Source organism: Tiliqua scincoides, chromosome 5, assembly GCF_035046505.1.
Source record: "Tiliqua scincoides isolate rTilSci1 chromosome 5, rTilSci1.hap2, whole genome shotgun sequence".
Taxonomy (NCBI): Eukaryota; Metazoa; Chordata; class Lepidosauria; order Squamata; family Scincidae; genus Tiliqua; species Tiliqua scincoides.
In genome coordinates this window covers 106944019-106970716 of record NC_089825.1, presented here as the reverse complement: position 1 = coordinate 106970716, position 26698 = coordinate 106944019, and the positions used below count along the sequence as shown (strand labels likewise).

The 26698-nt window shown below is 46.4% G+C and overlaps 1 protein-coding gene across 1 annotated transcript in view; it reads right to left on the bottom strand.

Annotated features, from left to right (window-relative positions):
- Positions 1 to 1511: 1511 nt before the first annotated feature.
- Positions 1512 to 26698, bottom strand: part of LOC136652991 (vomeronasal type-2 receptor 26-like) — a 74361-nt gene continuing 49174 nt past the window's right edge. Inside the window, exons 7-10 of the mRNA XM_066629918.1 lie at positions 12808 to 13086; positions 7656 to 7883; positions 4032 to 4158; positions 1512 to 2410 (exon numbers count right to left, since the gene is read on the bottom strand). Of these exons, the coding sequence (XP_066486015.1) occupies positions 1512 to 2410; positions 4032 to 4158; positions 7656 to 7883; positions 12808 to 13086 (1533 nt within the window). The remainder of the gene's footprint in view (positions 2411 to 4031; positions 4159 to 7655; positions 7884 to 12807; positions 13087 to 26698) is intronic.

Below are 26698 nucleotides of genomic sequence, written 5' to 3'. Positions count from 1 at the left end.
CTGTGAAAACCCCTGCTAAGAGACCTCTGGGACTGCCCCCACAGGATGCTACACAAGCCACTTTAGTAAAGCTCCATTGGTGGGGGAGAAGCATAGCCTTGGGCTTCCTCTTACTTAAGGGTAGACACTAAATTCTTACTCCCTACTCCCTGTCCTATAGTAGACCTGCCAATCATAGCCACCATGACTGACCACCACACATTAAGGAAAACCTGGGTTAAGTGAAAAAAAAAAAATTCTTAAATGGCCAATCCGGAATGAAGCAAATAATAAAAAAAGATCATTTCTGTCCTTCCTACCTGTTCTCTTCTACATAGCTCAAGGAATTCCATTGTGTTTGTATGGGGGGGGGGGCTTGTATCCATGTATGGATGTATTCAACCAATGAGGCTTTAAAGTTCCCATTTTTAATTCAACCTAGGGATTAACCATAACCACAATCCCTCAACCTAGCTCTGACAATAGTTTATGGAAGCTTTCAGACTTGGTTATTGATTGTGCCTGAGGACATAGAAAAGCCAAGTGAGATTTGCCCAGATTTGCAGGTCTCATAGTAATTTTAGTTAATAAAAGGTTTCGGAATCATTACTCCAGGCTACTGTGATGAGTGAGTTATTTTTTCGCCGCAGGTGAGAAAAAAAAAAACATTAGATGGATACCACAGTGACATGATGGGCCAGGAGGGTTGCTGACATCTCAATAGGAATTGAAGAAAAAAAAAATAGGAGTGAACACTGTCTGAGATGGAAAAAGGGAGGGGCAGGAGTTATGGGGAGAAAAAACACATTGACTTGCATTGCATTGTGATCTTATCTCTCCTTTTTCCACATACAGTGACAACAGATTAGAGTACAATATAGACCCCAGTATCCATGGGGGATCTGTTCCTCACCCCCCCTCCCCGCAGAAATCTGCAGAAAATGGAGTCTGTGGGTCCCGACAACCAGACTCCAGATAACTGTGGTTTATCTTGGTCTCTTCTTGCCCTTTTCTTGCTGATTATACACACAAAGGAACACTTGTCTATGGGAGTTGAGGTGCCCCTGATCCCAGCATTCTCAAATTACATTGAATGCTGCTTTGAACCAGAGCCCCTCATGCTGCTTTCAGTCTTTTTTTACCAAATGAATTTATTTCTTTTACTTATATACTACATTTATATCCCACTTTTCTCCTCAAAGGGCACCAAATTGACTTACAAACAAAGAAACAAAAACCCCATATTTAAAACAATATTATACATAAGCATTAAAATAATCATAGATTTAACAACAAATTTAACATCATAAAAAATTATTTCATATTTATTGAATTAGGCTGCAATCCTAACATCACTTTCCTGAGAGTAAATCCCATTGAACACAGTAGGACTTGCTTCTGAGTACACTTGCTTAGGCTTGTGTCCATAGTTTATTTGCTGGCATGAAAGAGAAACAGGGAAAGTTAGCAAATATTTTTGAAGGTTTCTAATTCCAGATTACTCAAAAGAACAGATACGAAAGAGATTCTTTTTAATTTCTTCTGATTAGCTGATCCTTGCTGTTCAGTTCGGGCCTCAGGATAATTATGTAGCATTTGGGGAAAAAGATACAGCCCAGCAACCCAGCACTAGAGACCAAGATGGAGAAGATCTCCACAGCTACCATGTACTTTCCCTTCGTGCTCAGGTAAGGTGGGATAAAGGACAACCACACACTGCAAAACACCAACATGCTGAAGGTGATGAACTTGGCTTCATTGAAACTGTCTGGCAACTTCCTGGCCTGAAAAGCTACAAAGAAGCTGACCATAGCCAGAAATCCCAGGTAGCCCAGAACACAATAAAACATAGTGATGGAGCCTTCATTGCACTCCACTACAATTTCTTCAGCCAGAGAGTCCATGTCCAAATCTGGGAATGGAGGAACAGTGGAGAGCCACACAGTACAAATAGTGGCTTGAATCAGGGAGCAAACAAGGATGATGGAGTTGGCCAGCCTCTTCCCCACCCATTTCCTCATCCTGGATCCTGGCTTGGTGGCCATGAAAGCCAGAACCACAGTGACAGTTTTGGCCAAGACACAAGAAACAGCCACTGAGAAGATGAGACCAAAAAGTGATTGTCGCACCAAACAGGTGACTGCCTGAGGCTGGCCAATGAATAGGAAAGAGCAGAGGAAGCAGAGCAATAGGGAGACAAGTAGATAGTAGGTGAGATCTCGATTGTTGGCTCTGACAATGGGAGTGTCCTGGTTCTTGATGAAAATCCTGAGCACCAAAACTGCCATCAGGGAAAAAGCAAAAACCAAGACACTTAATGTAATTCCCAAAGGTTCTGTGAAAGAGAGGAAGTGGAGGTTCTTGGGGAGGCACCAGTCTCGCTTCTTATCTGGAAATTGACCTTCTGGACATTTAAGGCAATCATCCATATCTGGAAAAAAGGAATTTCATTGTAGTGTTAATGTATCAGTTGTGCCATACTTTCCTTATTTCATCCTGTGTCCAGTGAAGTAGATGGATTCCTCCCTAGCGGCGTACCTCGGGGTACAGTCACCCAGGGCAATCCCCAGTTTTCCACCACAACACATCCTTTTCCCCCCACCTCTTTTCCGCCCCCCCACCTGTGATCCAGAAGTAATTTTGGTGACATCATTGTCACCACAATGACTTCTGTGCGGCTACCTCCCCCTTTAGAAAAAAGGGGGAACGAAGGAGGCAGCCAAGGCCCTGACGGAGCCTTCTGCGCTGCTTACATGAGGCGCGGAGGTCTACTTTGGAGCGGTTTGGGGCTGCTGGAAGCCCGTCTGTCTGGGGTGCTGCTTCCAGCAACCCCAGACTTCTCCAAAGGAGACCTCCGTGCCACTTACATGCGGCGCAGAAGGCTCTGCTGGGGCCCGGGAAGTCTAGAGCGTCAGTGCGACAGGATTCGCGCTGACGCTCTAGAGCGCCCTCTTGTCTCCGGAGCCCTCTCTGCAGAAGGCAAGAGGGCAGGGGCACCCAGCCTTAAGCATCAACATGACAGGAGTCACGTTGCCACTCTAGGGCACCCCTTTCCTCTTAACCTATAAATGGTTCATTATCACAAACCAGATGTGGGTCACAAATGCATTTCTTCAATGTTTTGAGGCACAGGGAGCCCTGCAGATGCTCCCCACACACTCCGCACCCTACAGCAGACAGGGGTAAGTAGAAACCATGCTTCTGGGTCCCCGCCAGTGGTGTGATCATTCCAATAGTGTTGCCACCATCTCCCTGCCCCACCCCTTAAAGGGGCAAAGGTGGAGCTTCTCAGGCTGGGGCGTTGTGAGGCTGCAGTTTGAGAACCTCTAACCCAACAGTGTTCCCAACTTCTCTGTAGAAGTTTGGGAACCACTGATCTAGAGCACGGTGTGGAGATGTTGAGACTAACTGAAGCAAACTGACATGGAATCTTTCACCTTCAGCAAAAGATTAGAGCAGCAATTTTCAACCTTTTTCATCTCACTGACAATGCACTAAAATTGTTAAGGCACACCATTAGGTTTTGGACAACTGTCAAGGCACACCATGCTACCAGTGGGGGGCTCACATCCTGCATTGGCCCTACTAATAAGTGACTTCTCCAAATTCTTGTGGTACACCTGTGGACCACTCGTGGCACACCAATGTGCCATGGCACAGTGGTTGAAAATGGCTGGATTAGAGTGACCTAGAAGTACCATGAACTGCAGAACTGCCTGTCCTCACTCAGGGCAAGCTTGCCCTCTCTGCTGAAGTGTCACTGCAGCATACTTTTCAGCTTCCCTTCCCCATCCCCCCCACCAATCCAAAAATCCAGAAAAAGGAAAACCAGTCCAGGACCTCTGAGACCCTCTCAGGCTGTGCAGGGGGTACATCGTACATGGGCCTGGGGTCAAAAAGGGGGCACAGGTAACAAATTCACATTTGAAGGGAGAAAAGGAAGGGCCCAAACAAAGCTTTGTACCCCTGATAAAATTCCTCTCAGTGGCTCTGAAATCATCAAAGATATGGGGCTTTGGATAATTCATAACACTGCCCATTATAACTCCTACCCTTCTGGTGTGAAATCTTCCCTGCTGGACAAGGATCACAATCATAGCAACAAAATGGCTTCCCTTCCTTCTTTTTTCTGCTGTAACCTGGAGAGCAGTGGTCATTACAGACAGCAATGGGCAGTACCTGTGATCAAAAGGAAGAGAAGATGGATTGTGTCTTTGCCTTACAATGTTCTGTACTCATCTAATTAAAACTTCTGTCTCTGTTGTGTGAGAAATCGGACATGAATGACTTTTTGAAATTCAAACTGGCTTTCAAAGGACTGGCTTGAAAGGAGCCAGAATAGTTTCCACAGTAATATCTTTTTTACAGTGCAATTGTATCTCATGAGGAGGGTATTTTCATCCTGGATTATGGCATCCTATTCAAATGCATCCTAGTCACTGGTGTCCCTGGACATTTGTTCCTGGGATTTTTGTGTCCTGGTTATTTGCATCCCACTCTAACTGGGCAACAAACAAACCATAACTGGGCAACAAACTTCATGTTATATATCCAAAGCCTCTTACCCCAGCCCTAAGTCTACCTTTGCATTTTATAAATAAAGAAATACGTCTAATATACATATACACATATTGGGACACAAATGTCCAAAAAAAACAGATGCAAATGTCCAATTCAGGGACGCATTTCATCCCTGATGCATCCCTTCATCCAGGATGCAATCATCCTGTCACTGGTCGGGATGCAATCAGCGAAAGGTAAGTAACTCAAATATAGATATTACTCATGATCTGTTAGCAGTTGAGGGTAAGGCACTTGTGCAGTCAATTGCAAAGTATCTACAATTATTCAAAGGTGCACAGTAATGACTGGATTCCAGAAGGCAGTTCTGCAACATGAGGACTAGCCTCTTATGTAATAGATTAAGTGTAAAAGACGCTGCATGTCTTGTTAGAGTTTCTCATATGGAGTTGTCTTTTCTCAGTGCTATGGTTATGTATGTAAGTGCTTATTTTATGCCAATAAAGGTCAAGTCAAATGAGTAAAAATATATTTTTACTATATAAGTTAAAATGTATTTTACTTACCTCTTGGTAGGCTGCCTGGCCACCTGTGGGTCTCCCTGGGCCCACACCAGCATTTTGTTGGCATATGTCTGAGGAAGGGTGTGGAATGGGCTGCAAAAAGGTAGATTGCTTTTTCCCAGGGTCTCGAGCAATTTGGTGCCACTTTAACACTCATCTTTTCCAGATGTTAAAAAAGAGCTTCACTCTGATAGGCAGCAATTCAGTCTGGTATTGGATGCTCAGGTGGTCAGGGCCTCAGGGGCAGGGAGGGGTATTCTGGGGTGGGGGAAGGGCAGGATGGGGGAGGAGCCGGAGCAGGAGGGGCATGACCCCAGTAGAACTCTGTTCCACTGGATCCTGAACTCGGTGCTGGGTCGGAAGGCACATACTTCAGCCAGCACAAACTTGAGAAGCCCCATTGCAGGGCTTGGGGCCTTCCCTGGGAGAAGAGAATGAAAGTCCCCTTTTCTTGAGGAGACGTCCAGCAGCTGCTGCAGGGGCACAGGATGCAGTGGTAGCTGCTTTGATGCCACTGCATCCAGCGGCGATGCCGCCTTTAGGACTGGGCCACCCATCTGGTATAATTGGAACAAATCCGGTGTGTGAGGGGGTCACATGGAAGAAATTTGCTTTAGATTCTAGGAACTGCTGTTTTGCAGCCATTCTTGGAATGTTCCACTTTGTCCAGCATGCTTTAAACCGAAGCATATCTCGTATTCCAAATCTCTCTGCTGCTGGGTCTCTGCTGGGAGAGAAATACTAGGGATGTCTCATTCTGTTGCTGCTCTGGATAGTGAGTGCAAAGGACTCAGGAAGGAGTGGAGGGTTAAGGCACAGGATTTTAGTGGTGACCTAACTTGTCTATTATCAATTGTTTCAGCTTTTGTATGGTTATGCTTGTCCGTAGCGTAGCTAAGGGGGTGCAGGGGATAGCAGTTGCACCACGCATCAAGCTTTAGGGGGGCAACAAGCTGAGCTTGATACAATTTCACCAAAATTGTGAAAATCTTGGTATGTATGAATAATACCATCATGTTATATATCATTGGAAAGGTAATTTAATGCAGAGTGCAATGAAACAAACTGCACTGAAATATCTGTATTCTATCAAAAGTTATGACAAATTAACAAGAAAATGAAAATACGACTGTCTTGTGGAACAAAACATGGATTTGCTTCACTACAAACTGACCAAAGAGACTGGTAGTTCTGAGTGCCAATGAGATGTTGTTATGATACAGCATGGAACCAATAACCTTTTAGTTACTTGACAAAATTTGATTTTATCATGCGGGGGGCTACAAAATATTCTTTGACCCTGGGGAGCAGTTAGAGGCCTTAGCTATGCCACTGACTGGGGGGAGGCAGCAGAGCAAGTGGATGGTGAGCTGCTGGGGGGAGGAGGTGGGTTCCTCCCAATTTTCACTTTTTAAAAAGCCAGGGTGAGATGTCACTTTCGATTGTGACATCACTTCCGGGGCAACATCTGGAGCTTGAGACCGGGCTACACGATCATTAGCTATGCCACTGATGCTGGTAGCAGTGCTACCACCTGCTAGCTTACCTGCTAACTGGGTAAGAGACACTTTTTCAAGTGGATGCTCCTCTTTAATTTAGCAGGGGGAGAGTCACTAGCCCTTCTCAACCTCAGCAGTTGCCTTTTCTAATGGCTGTCTGTTGGTATTCTTTGGCATCTTTGTAGATTGTGAGCCCTTTTGGGACAAGGAGTAATTAATTATTTGTTTTTATCTGTAATACGCTTTGTGAACTCTTTCTTGAAAAGCGGTATGTAAAGAGTGTTAATAATAATAATAGTCAAATCTGAGGGACTGCATATCCCTTGGATTGCTATTCTGGAAAAGGAAGGTTGTTCTGTCAATTTAACTATAATAGTTGGAGGCTGCAGGTTTGCTTCCTCTGCCTCCTTTTGTAATATTAAATTCCATTTCCCTTTTCCTTGTTTTGGATTACTGGGTGATACCCTTTTAGTTTATAGATTTTTATGGAAAGGTGAAAGGGCTCAGCCCAGGGAGACTTTTTGGAAGATTTTGGTGGAAGCTTGAGCTGGTGGCAGTGGAGAGTTAAGTAAGTTAGTGGTGGTGGTGGACAGGTCGATGACTGTGTCGACCCAATTCTCTTTACACTTTCACATAACCCCAGAACCAGGGGACATCCACTAAAATTGAGTGTTGGGAGGGTTAGGAGAGACAAAAGAAAATATTTCTTTACTCAGCGTGTGGTCGGTCTGTGGAACTCCTTGCCGGAGGATGTGGTGACGGCATCTGGCCTGGATGCCTTTAAAAGGGGATTGGATAAGTTTCTGGAGGAAAAATCCATTATGGGTTACAAGCCATGATGTGTATGTGCAACCTCCTGATTTTAGAAATGGGCTATGTCAGAAGGCCAGATGCAAGGGAAGGCACCAGGGTGCAGGTCTCTTGTTATCTGGTGTGCTCCCTGGGGCATTTGGTGGGCCACTGTGAGATACAGGAAGCTGGACTAGATGGGCCTATGGCTTGATCCAGTGGGGCTGTTCTTATATAAGTTCCCTCGCACCCGGCCATGACACAGAATATTTCCCATTTAGCTTGTAGCTGAATCACTTCCCACCTGGTTGAACATGCTATGCCATGTGATGGCCTCTTCGTTAATGGTGAACTCTTTTCCAGGAAGAGCCTGTGGATCCATCATTCCTACTTTCACTCTTAAGAAGGACTGGTTGGGGAAAGTCACCCAGTTAATAATATCAAATCCAGTGACTAATTCGCCCTCCTCATCAAAAGACACCAGGTCTCCAGCACTGTTGTTAAATGAGATGCTCTTCAGGAAAGGAAAAAGCTTGATTGAAAGAGATCGTGGAAGACATTAGAAACTGAAAGACTCTTTCAGAGAAACATAGTTTTGTTGTGGATTGTTTATTCAGTACCATTTCTAAGTGTCAGTACCTTAAAGCATTTCAGTTTCCTTATTTCAAACTTTGAGAGCATGGTCAAGACAAGCACAGGCCTGACAGCCCAATCCTATGGGCCACTGACAACATCAGAACAGATGGATTTGGGTTAAGGCATCTAACTGTTGTCCATCAACATTTAGCAGAGCAATTCAAAATTCCATCTCTGAAGACTGGATGACAACAGAGCCTGCTGCTGTCTCTACCCTCTCCTGCACTGCTAAAAAAAGTCTCAAGTCTGTATGTGTGGGGATTGAGAGCCCAATCTTGATCTGCCCAGCCATGCAGCGGCACTGAAAATAGCTGACACCACATCCTGCATGCCCAAGGCAGCCATGGGTGGCACCTTGGGAGAAGGGGACTTTCGTCCCCTTCCCCCGGGTAAAGGGAGTAGCCCTGCAATGGGTGAGGTAAAAGCCTCCGTGTCGGGCGGTGAGTTCCCATCCCTGGTAAGAACGCACAGGCAGATTACAAACTCAGTCACAACAGAGTTGCAAAATTTATCCACTGGTCATTATGCAAAAAGTACAATTTGCCCACATTGAAAAATGTTTGGGAACATCAGGTTGAGGAGATTTTGGAGAATGAACAAGTCAAGATCCTGTGAGACTTTAAAACTCAAACGGACCAACACCCTGAACACAACACACCTGATAGAACAATAATAGAAAATCAAAATGTCTGGCTAGTTAATATTGCAATTCCTGGAGATGCCAGAGTCAATGAAAAAGATCTAGAAATGAATGACAAAATACTGAGCCCCGGCCATTGAAATTGCACAACTATGGACAAAACATACCCAAGTGTCCTTGGGGCACTTGGAACAGTCTCAAAAAGTTTTGTGAATTACTTAAACAACTGCAGCTTACTGAAATAACGCCATCAGATCTGCAAAAAAACAATGCTTTCAGGAACACCATACATACTATGCCTATATTTAGTTGATACTTAGGTCTCAGGCTGAGACTTGAATCAATTGCTCAACACCAGATAACTATGTTTCAACATCATCATCATAGAGCTTTTGTAAGGAATACCACTATTTGTATGAGTATGAGAACAATCAAGACAAAGGTGCGCTGGGTTTCATAGGCTTGAGCTCTTGTGAGTAACAGAACTGACGGCATTCAAAGACTTCAATGTAAAGCCCTTTGCACTACTGCCACCTCCACATTTGCTTTACCCCATATCAGCTTGGGACTGAATTAGTCCTCAACTTTATTCAATCATTGCAACAGACTCTGCAGTGGAAGTTAGCTATCCAACACTCCATTGTCTTTTAGAGCTCCCTTAGACAACAGCAACTGTCTAAACCCATACAAAACATATCATTTCTAACTCCACTTTTTCCATTTCTATCCCTGTCACAAGCATCATAGAAATTCTGTATTGCACTGTACTCCTCAAGCTGCAAAGCTTGTAGGTCTGCAGTCATTGTTCAAAGGGATCCCAGAAATCATCCTGAGCTTTGAATCAACGCTGGATCCTTTTGATTGGTCAGCATGTTTTAGGGTCCAAACCTGTCCCTATAACTTGCTCCCTGTGTGTCACTCTATGCATGTGTGTTGTGAACAAAAGAAGCTAAGAAGGCACCACATCCTTTTCAAAGGTCTGGAGTACAATAATAAAAAAAGAAGTGTGAGTGTGAGAACAAAATGCCCTACATAGGGTGACTAGAATGCCTATACCTTGAACCATTGTATTGAAGAAAGAAAGCAGATTAACACGAAAGGGGTTTGAAAAGCTCACAAAGGCTTGAGACTTTATAAGCATTCACCTGGAATGTGCACAAAAGTTTTACTCCTGTCTCTGTTTAACAGACATACCAATATAAATTAAGGCTTTGTGGAGATTAGATAATAGTTCCCCAAAACATTGATGCACATTGTGAAAATGTAAATGTCTACAGACACACGAACACCCCTTGGTATCTGTAGGGGATCCATTCCAGGATCCCCTGCAGGTACTGAATTCAATGGATATTAATATATGCAGGGGGGCCTTCAGAGGATTCTACCTTCCAAATGTCCATCAGACTGTCGAGCTGCAGGCCTCCTTTGCTTTATCTTTTATCTTTTGCTATATCTTTTGTTTTCATAACTTAATGACACCTTTCCTTGCAAGAATACCTTAATTTAACTGAATGGTTGACTTCATGTTAATTTAACATGATTTAATTAATTTAACATGATCCATCTCTGAAGTCAACTGAATGGGCTTGGTTCTCTTCTCTTTTACGGATAAGGGAACTGATGTAGAAGTGCAGCATTACCTGCAAGCACCGTGGATCAGGAGGAGTCAGTCTACATTTGGCCACGATTGCTCTGTACCTGGTCCTAAATGAGAACATCTTCTTCAGAGCGTGTGCTACAGCATGTACGGCGTTGTAGATGCTGTAGCTCTGGCCAGTCATAGTCTTTTCAAAAAGAGTCCCTGGGAAGTTCTCCAACCTCTCTTGGCCAGTGCAGGGATCTCTGCTGTCCTTGCCATCAGCAAAATGAGAGAACAAGCAGTCAAAAGCCTCTTCCCAGAAGATCCTGATGAAATCATCTCCTTTGTGATACTTGGGGTGTAAAACCTGAAGGAATTCTGGAAACCCCAGCACTTCATTGGAGTGAATTGCAAAAGACAAGGCCCCATGAAAGACATGGACATTCAGATCCTTGTGCACCTTCAGTACTGAGAAATCCCAGCGGGCTGTCATAATCCACATCTTCCCAATAGACATCTCTGTAACACCTTCGAACACTATATAAAAATACAGGAACCATTCCAAAGCTCCTGAGGTTACAGTTTCAGCATTCATAACACTTACTTTGACTTCAGGCTTGAAGAATGATTTGAACCACAGCACAACAGGGTTTGCTAATTCTGCAGGGTTTAGTAGTTTTGCCACCTCTGGACCTTGAGATAGTGCTGGCAATTTTGTACTGAAGGCTGCACAGATTCCATTTGCAGAAAACATTTTCCTCATGATTTGCACAAACCTTTCTCCGTTATCATCATCTGTAGCAATGAGCCCAACCCACGTCCATTGAAAATGCTGGAGTAGACGGACAATCCCTCTGTACTGATGTGCTTCATTAGGGACCATCCGGTAAAAGGAAGGGAGCTGCATTTTCACATTCATCGCTGGAGCGAATGCACAGTAAGCAATCTAAGCAAAATAGTCATAATGATTATTAGAGGGAGAAGAACAAAAAGAATACAGTGTGAGGGGCAAGCTCATGTCAAACAGTAGTGAATAAGGACAAATATCTTTATTTTGTAAACTCTCTCATCTCTCCAGTAGTGTAGGTAGGTCATTTGATACCCGAGGACCATAAATTTTAGACATCCCCATATGACAAAATTATTTACTATAGAATTAATTAATAAAATAACTAAAATATTAATAAATATTTTCCTATTTTATACCACCCTTCTTCTAAGGAGCTCAAGGTGGTGTGCATGGTTCCTCCTCTTCTGTTGTCCTCACAATGGCCCTGTGAGGTCTGTGAGGCTGAGAGGTAGTAAAAGTCATGACATGAAATGAATCATAATAATGGCCTGAAAATCAATGCAGTGAATATTTCCCCAAAAGCAATGGATGAACATCAGTGCCCTCCCCTTCTACCACACCCATAATACTCAGTGACATACTGCCCCTGCATCTAGAGCCCATGTCTACCTGCAAGAGGTGGCTCCAGAGGGCAATTTCAGAATGGAAATCAAGGTCTACATGGCAGGTAGATCTGGGCTCCGAGTCTGGGTGGGAAGAGGTCTACCTGCCTGGAACAGGTGGTTCCAGGGGACAATCTCAGAATGAGAGCCCAGATCTACTTCCTGGAAGAGGTAGCTCAGAGGGCAGTCTCAGAATGGAAGCCCAGATCTACCCACCTCATTGACCTGGACTCTGGAGTTAAGGTAATGCTTATTTTGTAAACTCTTCCATCTCTCCTAATGTAATAGAAAACTTAAAGAAGTTTGCAAAAAAAAAAAAAAAAAAAAAGAAGAAGAAGAAGAAGTAAATATTGCAAAGCAAATACCATAATCTAAAAACAATTTAACAATCAACCATAGCAAGATTGCAATAGAAAAAAATGAAACACCCCCCAAAATTAATCAAGAACCCACTGAAATATTCCCAGGTCATGATGCAAAGCAACAGATGTGCCATACAGCGGGTGTCACTTGGGCACCATTGCATTGCCATCTGGGAAGTTAGGTAGGATTGGGGTGTAAATGGAACAAAGTCTATCCTTACACTGTTCACAGTGCAAATTTCAGGTCTTTTGATGGGGCCATTTAAAAAAAAATCCCTGTGCTAAACACTTTTGCACTAATGCATCCTCAGTAGAAAATGGTTATATATTTTAACTTGGAATATTTCATTGCTATAGCAACCACCACAAATGGCATGAGACAAGTTCAGCTTGTTGGAATGAAATGGGCCATTTTACTGATGACAAAATCAATTCCATGGATAGATTGCATCAGGCCCTCAGTACTGAGCACTTTGCTCCTTAATGCAGTCATCTACCCTGAGGGAGATGCACATCTGCCACAATACCCCATTGAGATTTGGAAGCTTTGCTCCATCCAGAGATTGGCCCTCTCCAATTCTGGGTTATCCCAAACAATCTCTGGAAAGCAGTCAAGGCAGCCAAACTGCTCAGTCCATAACACACCAGGAGATCTGTTTCCATGGAATAGAGACAAAAACTAAATCAACTGCATCACCTCTAAGAACGCTTGAATGTTCCTGACTATCAGGTGAAAGTGAAAATACTCTGATAGATGAGAAAATTGCTGCAGAAATGCTTGGTATACCTGCGGAATCTTGTAGATGCTCAGCTGAGTAGCCATGTGAAGAGAGATCTCCAAATCAAGTGCCCCAATGACAGCTACCAGAAGTTTTTGCTTGTCACAGTTGAAGTTGGGCACAATCCTGTCTTGGGTGGAAAGCAGTTTCAGGGTGTTCTGAATAGTCATTCTCTCATTGAAGTAACTGTCATAGATGTGGAAGCCCAGGCTGACATTGGGTAGGATCTTGGGGTTCTCATTGATCTCCTTCACAGCAAAGACCAAGGACAGGACGTGTTGGTAGTTCTTTGGAACAGAACTAAGGAAAACGTTAGATTTTGCATGAGACCAACATTCAAGCCAACATTCAACACATTCAAACCAACATTCAATATTTATCAGCAAGTATTCTGTTATCTAAATCACCATACCTTCAAATTGTATTAGAGCCAAAATTTAATAACATTTCAAGCCCACATAAGATGAGAAAGATTATTAAACAGATAAATAAATATTGATTATTTAGTAGATTATAAAAAATCTGTTATATGATTATTAAATTATTAATAAATTATTAGGTATTGTTATATATGATTATTAGATTATTAAAATATAATAAAAATTATAGATTATTAAGATAATGCAGTCTTTCCTAACTTCTGAGTACATACATACATACAATGTTTTAAAAAAAATTTCAAAGCAGTTTTTTTCCCCCTAGACTTTTTTCCCTCTAGAAAATTGAGAGATTTTCAAGAAATGTATTACATTCCCCTTCTTGTTCTGAAAGATAACAAATTACTGAACAGGATTCAGACCACATGAAGCACAAGCCAATTCTGTTGGTTTTCAGAGAAGCAATAAGGGAAGATTTGCCGTTTCAATTGACCCCATTAAAAATAATGAAACAGAAAGTGCCCAACATATATCGGCTCTTTCCCATCATACAATATTGTATCTTAAACAATGGTGCTAAAATCAATGTGCCTTTTTCCATAGATGCATATGTGCATGACAAGTAGTTCACAGGTGACTGATGATTGAAGGTAATGTCCCTTCACAGCCACCCTGAACTAGTTTTACTCTTGATGCGCATAGCCTAATCCATCCTGTCAGTTTCATGATCCACACAAAATTAAGTAGTGAGCCACTGGTAAGCCATGGACCTACAGTTTGGGGACTGCTACATAGCAAAAGCACCGATGGAAAGAAATGCCCTTGATGTTTGTGACTGTTTAAAGTGCACTCTGATCTGAAGAGCAGTGAAATAGATACAGTGGCCACGAGTCAGTTGTAAAGTGCATACTTGGTAAGCAGGAGCTACAGCAGGTCCAGAGTGGGCAGAGATTGATTTTTAGCTGGAGGATCCCTTGGAGCTGCCTCCAGTCACTTTCCAGAGTATTGGAGTCATGGTCTGACACAGTACAGAAGCTGGAAATGCATGAAAAAACTGGGGGGGGGGGGGGGGAAGAAGTGGAGGGCATGAAACAATGCAATATAAAGGAAGATGAGGAATGGCTACTGAATGCTATGGAGGAATAAACGTATTTCCTTACGCAAGTTCATCCAACAGCTTCATTTTGGGGTGTTCACTGAAATAAATTTCATCAAATAAGCTGAAAAACTGTGACACAATGGCTCCAATGATTAAATTGCTGCTCTGATGATACTTGTATGGAAATTGGGAGGGATCTGTGATTGTACACATAGCAGTCTGTGTCTTGCACCCCGTGGGAAGAAATTGCAATTTTAAAATGAGCAGCAACAGAAATATTCGTCCCATGCTAGGCAAAACGTGACTCCAAACATCTCCTTTCTTTCTATAATGCCATATGAGCCGGTGCATAACACCCTTGTTCAATGGGTGTAGCATCTTTTCCCAGTTTAATTTCTGGTAGATAAAACGGGCACTGTGCTTGATGTTTGCAGTTCCTTCATCCAGCTGTGACAGTGTTTTGGAGAAGCATCCATCCTTGCTTATTGATGGTGCTTCTGTCCTTAGAAAAAAGATGTGGGATTAGATGGAACATGTCTCATCATAATTGAAGTTAATTACAGGTTTCCATATCATTGCTCCAGACTATTGAGATAGGTGAGATCATGCTTGCATCAGATGAACAAAAGAAAATATTTGCTAGATCCCTCACGGTCCAATCCAGCACTTGTCTTTGTCTTACCCTGAGTAACACCCCAGCCTTCCCTACTGGGCTACTTGGATTTATCTGGTAGAACTCTTTGCATCCCGGGGTAACGCCGGCAGGACTGGGAGGAGAAAACTTCACAAATCCCACCCTCCTCCTGGACCTAATCTACCTGGTCCCCTACTCCCCCACCCCCAAAATGCCCCCCTTGTCTCTTAACCACTCTCACAATTCCCATCCTCATCCCAGCAGGACCTTACCAGCACTATCAGTGGAAAAGCTATTAGCGCCAATCAGGCGCTAGCAGCCGATTGCCCCCTCCCCGCCTTGTGCACAGGGCTGAGGCTTGAACCGCGATTGGTTCTCACAGCTGGGGAGGCGGGACCAGAGCCCTAAACGCGGAGCTCCAGTCGGGCTCAGAGACGGGCTCAGAGTGCTCCCGGCTGGCAACGAGGACGGTTGCGTCCTCAGAGTGAGCAGCTTGAGCCTCTGGGCAGCCCCACCCCCCTTCCTCTCCCGCGGAGGCAGTGGCTGTGGGGAGAGGAGCAGCAAAGCGGCAGCGAGGGAGCGTTTTTTGTGCCCCCCCCACTTCCACCCACTCCAGCAAGTGGGCAGCGGGCTTGGCGGGCAAGAAGGCGGCACGGGAGCAGCGAGCAGTGAACTCGCTGAGGAGGCAGCAGCGCTGCGAGCGTGCAGGCGGCAGAGGGGTCGCTGAAAAGGGGTCCTGGCTGGTCGCTCCTTAGGGCTGGCTGAAGAGTCGCTGAAGAAGGTTCCTGGCTGGTCTCTCGGCAGGGGCTGGCTGGCTGTTCCTGCGGATGTTTGTGTGCCTGGGGGGGGCTCAGGAGTGCACCTCCTCTCCTCTGTGCTACCTTGCACCTGTATCCTTCTGTGAATATTAGTACATGGGGGGTCATTTTCACTGGGTTTCACACCATGGGCAAAAAGAGTCAGAAGCGGGGGGGGAAGCCCCCAGGTGACCTCCACCCCCTCCTCCTTCCCCTCCTGCCTCCTCATCCGAAGGAGAGGAGGAGTTTGATGAGCTCAGGGCCATGCTTGCTTGCTTTGATGTTAGGGAGAAGGAGAAGGCTCTGAGGAGGGCAGGGAGGGGTGAGGGTGGTGGGGTTTTGGGTGTGGCTACCCCTCTGCATAGGTTAACTAGGAAAGGGCGTGGCGCTAGACTGAGTGAAATTTTGTCTTCCAGGAAGCATGTAAGGGGCCCTGACGAGGAGAGTGATGCGGTGCCACCCGCCCTGGTAGCCCCCGCTCCGGAGGTGGAGATTACGGGCGCCTCACAGGCCGTTCAGGGAGGAGGACAGCCAGTTGGAGGTCCTCCAGGTGAGGCAGTGCAGGATTTGGGCAACAATGTTGGCATTGTCTGGGATGAAAGGGAGGGCTTTGCTGTTCCCTCAGCGGCCCTCGCTCCCCAATGGGCTCCATGGTCTCAGTGGGGTGTGGCTAACCCTTATTACCTGTGGGGCCATTATCAGCAGGGCGGGCTGGGCAGAGGGGCGCTGGCCCCAGTGGTTGCAGCTGCTGGCACCCTCTCGCCCCCAGCCTGGGCACCCGGTACCCCGGGAATGCTAGGTTTCCCACCATTGGGCCAGTTGATGGGACCTTTGGCTGCACCTGGGATACAGATGGGGCAGTGTTGAGGCAGCTGAGTGCCCCCGGGTGTCCTATGGGGACATTGCTCCCCCCCTTGGTGGGCACTTGGCTTTGTCTGTGAAAGAATCTGGAGAGGTTAGTATGTGGATATGTTTAGCCTCTTACAGATTGAGTCCGAGCCCGTGCCTAGGGTGGGCGAGCCTGTTAGGGATCAGGAGTCAGTTAGGAGGTGCAAAATAGACAAGAATTGGGCCAATTGGCTTAATGGCTACGTCATTTATGCCTTGGTCCTGCTCCAAATGTATCCCAATCGCGCCCAGGCATTATTTAAGTATTTAGACATAGTGCACAGGGCGTTTCAAGATTATATGGGTACTGCCTGGGTGGCATACGACCACCATTTTTGTTTACGTGCAGCTCACAATCCTGCGCTGGATTGGCGCGTCCCGCAATGGGAGTTGTGGACGCAGCTAGTCCTTCCGTCCAGGCCGGCATGGGGTGATTGCTCTGATAGCGGGCATCTCATCACCAGAAACAAGGCTGAACCTAGCAAGGCACCTAGCGGTGCTCAGTGGGTTCAGAACCCTTGGACCTGCTTCAAGTACAATGCGTCAGGGAAGTGCGGAAGAAACGATTGCACTTTCTTGCACGCATGTGGCCTGTGCAGAGCGAAGCACCCCGTGTCCGCGTGCCCTAAATTGGGTGGAACAAGACAGGCCTCGGGGCAGCAGGCTGGCCGAGGCCACGGGGGTGGTGCCCCCCTTTCAATCCTTCCGATGCAAAGGGGGCCAACGCCGATTAAGTTATCACAGCTGTGTTCTTGGTTGCAAGTTTATCTGGACAGAGTAGCTGCCGGTCATTTGGTGGAGGGGTTTTCAAAGGGTTTTCGAATTCCGGCAGCATGACCCATTGCACCTGTGCTAGCCGAGAATTTGCGTTCAGTTAAGGGGTTAGAGCACGTTGTCAGGAAAAAGAATGGCAAGGAGTTGGCCTTGGGCAGGGTGGTTCGTCCGTTTCTAACCCCACCTATTCCTAATTGAGGGTATCCCCTCTGGGGGTGGTGCCCAAGAAGGCTCCCAGGGAGTTCCATTTAATTCACCACCTATCCTTCCCTGAAGGGTCATCCGTGAATGACGGTATTCCCAGCAAACTGTGTTCAGTCAGATACACGTCTTTGGACCAGGCTGTGGGGCGGTTGCGGTCATGTGGCGTGGGTGCCTTGATGGCAATGGTGGACATTGAGTCCGCATTCCGCCTGCTGCCTGTTCACCCGGACGATTTTTGCCACCTGGGTTTTTGCTTCGAGAGCGCCTACTACATTGATAGGGCTTTACCAATGGGGTGTGCGACATCATGTTCCCACTTCGAATGTTTCAGTACCTTTCTGGAGTGGGCGGTCCAATTTCGGACTGGCCATGTGACCACCACCCATTATCTGGATGATTTCTTATTTATGGGCCCAGCAAGTACTGGAACTTGCGAAGTGTTGCTCGCGTCGTTTGTGGCGCTGTGCGAGCAGTGGGTGTTCCCCTGGCACATGATAAGACCAAGGGCCCTGCAGCCAGGTTGACTTACCTCGGCATTGAGTTAGACACCGTTAATCAGTGTAGTAGGCTTCCGGAGGCAAAGTTGGTTAAGCTGTATGGCTTGCTTCAGCTGGCCTTAAAAGCCAAAAAACTTACCCTCAGGGAGTTGCAAGTGCTCGTGGGGCACCTCAACTTCGCGTGTAGGGTGGTTGCCCCAGGTAGGGCCTTCTTGAGACATATGTGTGAGGTGATGGCGGGGTTGCGCAGGCCATCCCACCACATACGGGTCACGGCGGCTCTTCAGGAGGACATGGCGGTGTGGCTCGCATTCCTCGAGCAGTTTAATGGGGTGTCATTCTGGAGGACAGGACGCTTGGTGGAGGCTGAGCTACAGATACAATCTTACGCAGCGGGGGGTCATGGGTTCGGTATTTATTTTAGGGGCAGATGGTGTGCTGCCCGTTGGCCTGGTGGATGGGTGCATGAGGGCATCACTCAGGACTTGACGTTCCTGGAGTTCTTTCCCATCTTAGTTGCAGTGCATGTGTGGGCCGAGGAGTTTGCTAATTCTTCTGTTTGCTTCTGGTGTGATAACCAGGCGGTAGTCAGGATCATCAACAGTCAGACTTCCAAGTCCCCTAGGGTCATGTGACTGATGAGAGCTTTTGTTCTCCAGTGCCTGTCAATCAATGTGCTTTTCCCAGCTCGGCACGTGGCTGGAGTGCAGAACAGCATTGCCGACGCTCTCTCTCTCGTTTTCAGGAGGAGCGTTTTCGGCAGCTGGCACCGGAGGCTCAGCGGGACCCAGAACCCATGCCCCTATGGCTGTGGAGCCTTGGCTCAGCACTACCCAGGACATGATCTGGGCTTCTTTGGCAGTTGCCACCATGGTTAGTTACGTGAGAAAGATCCAAGAGTTTGCGGCTTTTCGCAGGCAGCAGCGTCTCGAGGACACTCGGCCCCTGCCAGTTTCACACCTGATGAGGTTTATCATCGCCCTTAGGGATAGAAGCCTGTCAGCGCATTCAGTCGTGGTTTATTTAGCCGTCCTCTCGTTTCAGGCTAAGGCATTGGGTTGGGTGGATAGCACTTCTGATTTTTGAATCAGGAGGATGCTGGAGAGGTTGAAGAGGAGCTGCCACAGGCCCCTGGATGCCCGTAAGCCTATCACTCCTGGCATGTTACAGGCCCTTTGTGCGGATTATGACCAGCTCTGCACCTCTAGTTATGAGGTGAAGTTGTTTAAGGCTTGTTGCCTGGTTTTATTCTTTGGAGCTTTTCGCCCCAGTGAAGTTTTGTCCACTTCCAAGTTCAATCCTGGGGACAGGGCCCTGCGGTGGGGTGACTGTCAGTTTCAAGCTAATCGTGTTTCTTTATTTTTAAGGTTCTCTAAGACAGATCAAGGAGGTAAGGGCCTGTGGGTCCATTTGAAGAGGGCGGCTTCGGTCAAGATCTGCCCAGTATGGGCACTTATCGCTTACCACCGAGTGGCGCCGCAGGGCGCGGGCCCCCTTTTTCGTCATGAGGACACCTCTCCCTTGACTGTTTATCAGTTCCGGGCTGTGTTTCGTGCGGCCTTACAGAGGCATGGCGTTTCGCCTGACCTGTTTGGTCTGCACTCCTTTCAATTTGGTGCCTCATCCACGGCAGCCAGGCTTGGTTTTCAGGCGAAGGACATTAAAAGGATTGGCTGTTGGCGCTCCGGTGCCTTTTGGTACTATGTGCGTTAGGCCCGTGGGTAGGCAGGGCCGGCTAGTTGTTTATGGGTTCCCCCAGTGGTTGGAGGGGCGTTGACTGGCATCGCCAGCCTTGGTGTGGAGCAGGACCATCCGGTGGGAGTCCCTGGTTACGTTGCCTGTGGGCATCTTGTGACTTTCAATACAATGGCTTATGTCGTTTTTTCTGTTTCAGGTCCGCGTTGATCATGTCCTGTGAGGGTGCTGATCTGCGGACATTCGATTATCTTTTGGGCTCGGAAAAGAGTGTTATCCAGCAGCTTTGGCTCCCAGTTGGGACTGGGGGGTCTTGCCAGTGTCGCCTGGGTTGCCAGAAGGGGCATGTGTTGGGGCCAGTTTATGCCCACGCTGCTGCATTATTTGGAGGGGCACCCCCCTCCCCAGGTAATCGTCGTACATCTAGGCGAGAACGACCTGGGCCAGAGGACGTCAATATCCTTGAGGCTCCAGGCACGTAGGGAGTTCTCATTGCTTCATAGCTGGTTCCCGAGGATGGCCATCCTCTGGTCTAACCTCCTCCCGCGGCACGTGTGGCGCGGAGCTCGTAGTGTGTGCAGGATAGATGTTGCTAGGAAGAGGGTTAATGATTACCTGGGGAGGGTAGTAGTTGAACAGGGCGGGGCAGTTATCAGGCACCCGTCTATTGGGTTTAAGGAGCCTTCCCTGTTCCATAGCGACGGGGTGCATTTGTCCCCTGTGGGTAATGATCTGTTTTTGACTGATCTGCAGCAGGGCTTGAAGGAGTTCGTCCTTGTGGGAAGCAGTGAGGACAAGCGCTAGGCTGTCATCCCCTATGGCAGGGTACATGTGGGGCTGGGTAGGTAGGGACATGTCTCGGTGTCTATCCAAGGCAGCAAGGTGAAGGGTAAGTCTGAACTGCTCCCATGATGCCTAACCGGCTCCAGGAGGCAGGCAGGCTAACCCTTGGCCTGGACTGGCAGGATGGCGTGGCTCAGCCAGCTAGCCTGAAGTCTGGCTGCCTTGCCCCCTCTGGGGGTGGTGTTGAAAGACCTCAGCTGGCGATTGTTGGCTAAGGCCTCAAGCCAGGTTTACGCCCAATGAGAACGTAGGGGGAGGCAGATGGCTAGGACCGTTTCCCCCATATGGCCCCGCATGATTGATGTTCAGTGTTATTGCCCTGCTGCAGCTAATGTTCAATAAAGTGGCCCATTTTCGTCCAAGCCGAAGTCTTGTGTCTTTATTGCGGGTGTGGGGGTAAGGCCTGGATGCAGTGCCAGTGGGGTAACACAGGCCTCCAGGCTGAAGCTGTGAACTCTCTGAATGTTGGGATGTATGTTTTAGCACATTTGTGACAACCTCCACCGCTCAGAAACTGCTGCACCCGTGGATATTTGGATGAGGATGATGCTTCCACTAACTTAATGGGATACGAGGGTTAGTTTAACCACAGTAGGGCCCACAGAAAACCTTAGTGGGGAACAGTAGCTGAGCTAGAGTGGTGCCTCATCATAAGTAGTGCAGCCTCCTGACCAGAAGCAGCACATCCCACTTGCCCTCAGAGTCATTTAGGCAGCATCAGCTGCCCACTGGCTGCCCACTCGCTCCAAGGGCAAGTGCCAGGGGGTGCTTACACTCCTGATTGGGACTGGCACTGCAGCACTCTGGCTAAACTGCTGGTGGTGAATGGATGGTCTTCTTTAAGGTTCAGAAGATGCAGCGACTGTAGAACTATCCTACCTCCATCTTCGTTTGGCGCAGGTGCATTAGTTGAGACTACTGGACTATATCTGCACATGAACAATTTGGGTGAAGCACTGAACTCTACGTGATGAATCAGGTAGACATTCATCTGATATATCACAATATCTATCTTTGTACGGCAACGGAAAACTGGGCAAGACTGGGCCCTCAGAGTTAAAAGTGACCACCTTAAATTCCACTTTCTTTCCTTCTTAAACTTAACTGAGAACCTCAGAAAGCTCCCAATATGTCATTTTAGAAAAGCGGTTATATAATGTTTGAATCTACACATGCTTTATGTTTGCCCAGGTGCCCACCACAAAATACACAAGACCACTTGGTTTGCAGTACAAATGGCTACATTTATTAATTTACAACAATTGATTCATTTAAAACTGAAGCAAGTGCTATTTTCACAAACACCTCCCTTCTTAAGGATGGGCCCCCTACACTGGAGAGGAGAGCCACAACTATCACTTCCCTCTGGTTCCAACCAGAGCTTGTCTCTGAGCACCTTCGGCTTTTCAACTCCAACTCCAAGGGGGGTCAGGTCAGTCAAGTTGTCCTGTCTACTCCATGCCAGTCAATATTTGCAATAGACCTACCAATTCAGGTCTGAGGGAGCACCAGCCAGAATCCCCTAAACCAGGCACCCTTTTGAGACCTATTCTGGTTTCCCCTCTGATTTGTGAAGCCCAATCCTAATGGGAGCGTCTATTAGAGGAATGAGCATTTCGCCAACTATGACTGCCATAGTGGCCTCATGTGCGACATCAGCCTGGGATGAGCCCCCACTCAGGTAAGTCAGCGTGGAAGGCTAGAAATTGTGGTGACAAGAGCAGGGAAAAGGGCACATTGTGCATGGGCAGGAGATACAATTGTTGGCAGCGGTAGCCATGAACCCTATCCCCTTCTCAGGCCCAATCCACTTTCACGAATTCACTCAGATTTGTGTTAGCTATAAAGTTGCTAAAAGTTAACACCCCTGTTAAGAGACCTCTGGGACTGCCGCCACAGGATGCGGCACAAGCCACTTTAGTATGGCTCCATTGGTGGGGGAGAAGCGTAGCCTTGGGCTTTCACTTACTTAAGGGTAGACACTAAATTCTTACTCCCTACTCCCTGTCCTATAGTAGACCTGCCAATCATAACCACTGTGACTTACTACCACAGATTAAGGAAAGCCTGGGGCAAGTGAAAAAAAAAAATTCTTAAATGGCGAATCAGGACTGAAGCAAATTTAAAAATCATTCCTGGCCTTCCTACCTGTTCTCTTCCATGTAGCTCAAGGAATTCCATTGTGTTTGTATGAGGAGGGGAGGCTTGCATACATGTATGGATGTGTTCAAGCAATGAGGTTTTAAAGTTCCCATTTTTAATTCCTATATGACTGACAGCCCAATGCAACTTAAATCTATCTCAGCTGATTTCATATTAATTGATCCTTGCAATTCAGCTCAGGCCTCAGGATAATTATGTAGCATTTGGGGAAAAAGATACAGCCCAGCAACCCAGCACTAGAGGCCAAGATGGAGAAGATCTCCACAGCTACCATGTATTTTCCTTTGGTGCTCAGGTAAGGTGGGATAAAAGACAACCACACACTACAAAACACCAACATGCTGAAAGTGATGAACTTGGCTTCATTGAAACTGTCTGGCAACTTCCTGGCTTGGAATGCCACCATGAAACTGACAGTAGCCAGGAATCCCAGTTAGCCCAGAACACAATAAAACGTGGTGATGGCGCCTTCATTGCACTCCACTACAATCTCTTCAGCCAGAGAGTCCATGTCCAAATGTGGGAATGGAGGAGCAGTGGAGAGCCACATAGTACAAATAGTGGCTTGAATCAGGGAGCAAGCAAGGATTATGGAGTTTGCCAGCCTCTTCCCCACCCATTTCCTCATCCTGGATCCTGGCTTGGTGGCCATGAATGCCAAAACCACAGTGATGGCTTTAGCTAAGACGCAAGAAACAGCCACTGAGAAGACCAGGCCAAAAAATGATTGTCGCAAATAACAGGTCACTGCATGAGGATGACCAATGAATAGCAGGGAGCAGAGGAAGCAGACAAATAAGGACATGAGCAGAGCATATGTTAGGTCTCAATTATTGGCTTTGACGATGGGGGTATCCTGGTTCTTGAAGAAGATTCTAAACACTAAGACTGTCATCAGAGAAAAAGACAAAGCCACAACACTTAGTGTAATTCCCAAAGGTTCTGTGAAAGAGAGGAAATGGGGGTTCTTGGGGAGGCATTGATCTTGCTTCTTATTTGGAAATTGACCTTCTGGACATTTGAGGCAGTCATCCATATCTGAAAAAAGAGATCCATTGTAGGGTTAATGCATCATTTGTGCCATAATTCCTTATTTCCTCCTGTGTCCTGTGAAGTAGATGAATCTCTCCCTATTTTCTGTTTTAGACCATCAATCTACATTATTTTTTAAAATGTTGCTTGACTCACAGCCCAACCCTATCCTCACATTCCTGGGACTAAGCCCCATTGATTCAGACTTACTTCTGAGTAGACATGCATAGTATTGGGTTGTCAGTCTATTGAAAATTGAATCATTGAACAGCGTAGAGTGGCCTCTGTTTAACCTCATGAGGATGTCGTAAGGAGCTTGTTATGGAACAGTTTGCGATCACAAACTTTGCGATCTCAAAGCTGATGAGAAGGGCCCTTTAAATTAAAGGAAAACAGCCGTTTAATAATCCCAGAGAGGGCAGCTGGCTGACAATCCATCAATCATTCTCTCTGCAGGTTTCACTTCTCCCTTCCCCCTGAGCACCTGAAAGAAGGCTGGATGGCAGTGATTATCACCTTCTCCATTCCTTCCCTCTTGCTGGGGCTCCTGGGGAAGGGAGGAGTTGCTGCCTCCTAGTGAAGCCCAAGCTCCTGGAGAGAGACTGATTGCCTCTGTCTGCATTACAAAGGTCAGCAAGGCTGTTTTTACACTGCCAGAGCAAAGAGACTTTGTTTTTTAAATTGATTTGCTATAGTGTGTTTTTTGCCATCCACACGAGTTCTTGGAATGGAACCCTCGGAAATAATGAGACTCAACCTGTATTATGATACATGGAAATGAGAGCTGACTCATATTAATACCTTATTGGTTTCATGCTGTATCATGATAACATATAATTGCAACATGTCAATAACATAATAACATGCCATTGGCTCTTAGAACAATTGTCTGATAGGTCAGTTTTGGGATAAGGAAAATCCACTTTTTGTTCCATAAGGCAATTGTGTTTTCATTTTCTGGTTAATTGGCCATAACTTTTGATAGAATATGAATATTCCAATGCAGTTTATTTCATTGCATTTTGCATTAAATTACCTTTCTAATGATATATAACATGATGGTATTATTCATACATACCAAGTTTTCCACAAATTTGGTCACTAGCGTCAAGCTCAGCTTGTTGCCCCCCCAAAGCTTGATGCCTGGTGCAACTGCTACCCCCTGCACCCCCTTAGCTACGCCACTGGCCCCAGCCCAGAAATCATCTTGGTCATCCTCTTTTGCATCTTTTCCATTTCTTTATATTTTTTTTGAGATGTGCTGACCAGAACTGGACACAATACTCCAGGTGTAGCCTTACCATCGATTTGTACAACATTATAATATTAGCTATAAACACTCTAAGTGTTTGCAGGGCACAGGGTATGATTGTGACATGATCAGAACAATTGTGCCACCGGCAGGGACCTGGGGACTTTTGACTTACAGGGTTCCCAATGTCCCTGTAGAAGTTTATCTAGAGCACAATGGTGAGTTGTTAAAACTAAGGGCACAATCCTAACCCCTTATGTCAGTGCTTTCCAGCACTGACATAAGGGCAATGCAGCTCTGAGGTAAGGGAAAAAACATTCCCTTACTTTGAGGAGGCCGCCATGAGTGACACCCAACTGCAGGATAAGAACATAAGAACAGCCCCACTGGATCAGGCCATAGGCCCATCTAGTCCAGCTTCCTGTATCTCACAGCGGCCCACCAAATGCCCCAGGGAGCACACCAGATAACAAGAGACCTCATCCTGGTGCCCTCCCTTGCATCTGGCATTCTGACATAACCCATTTCTAAAATCAGGAGGTTGCGCATACACATCATGGCTTGTACCCCGTAATGGATTTTTCCTCCAGAAACTTGTCCAATCCCCTTTTAAAGGCGTCTAGGCTAGACACCAGCACCACATCCTGTGGCAAGGAGTTCCACAGACCGACCACACGCTGAGTAAAGAAATATTTTCTTTTGTCTGTCCTAACCCGCCCAACACTCAATTTTAGTGGATGTCCCCTAGGATGCAGCACATGTCCCATTGGCACCGCTATGCCAGTGCTGGAAAGAACTGACATAAGGGGTTAGGATTGTGCCCTAAGTAAAGCAAACTGACTTGGAATCTTCCACCTTCAGTGAATGATTAGAGTGACCCATAAGTTCCATGAACTGTAAAACTGCCCATGCTCATTCAGTGCAAGTTTGCAGTTTGTCCTCTCTGTTGAAATGTCACAATAGCATGCTTTTTAGTTTCCCTTTTTCCTCCCAGGAAGTGAATGGTAAAAAAGGAAAATCAGTCCAGGACCTCTGAGAGGGTGTGCAGGGGGTATATTGTACCTAGGCCTGGGGTGAAAAAGGGGGCACAGGTAACAAATTCACATTTGAAGGGAGAAAAGGAGGGGCCCAAACAGAGCTTTGTACCCCCTGATAAAATTCCTCTCAGTGGCTCTGAAATCATCAAAGATATGGGACTTTGGATAATTCATAACACTACTCATTATAACTCCTACCCTTCTGATGTGAAATCTTCCCTCCTGGACAAGATCACAATCATAGCAACAAAATGGCTTCCCTTCCTTCTTTTTTCTGCTGTAACCTGGAGAGCAGTGGTCATTACAGACAGCAATGGGCAGTACCTGTGATCAAAAGGAAGAGAACACGGATTGTGTGTCTGCCTTGCAAAGTTCTGTACTCATCTAATACCCAACTTCTGTCTCTGTGGTGTGAGAAGTCAGATGTTAAGGGATTTTTGAAACTCAAGACTAGACATTTGAAAGAAACAATTTCGCTCCAAACTGACTTTCAAAGGACAGGCTTGAAAGGAGATGGAATAGTCTCCAAATATCTTTTTTACAGCGCAATTGTATCTCACGCAAGTCCATTGCGTGCTGTGGTGCTGAGATTACTGGGGTATTTGCA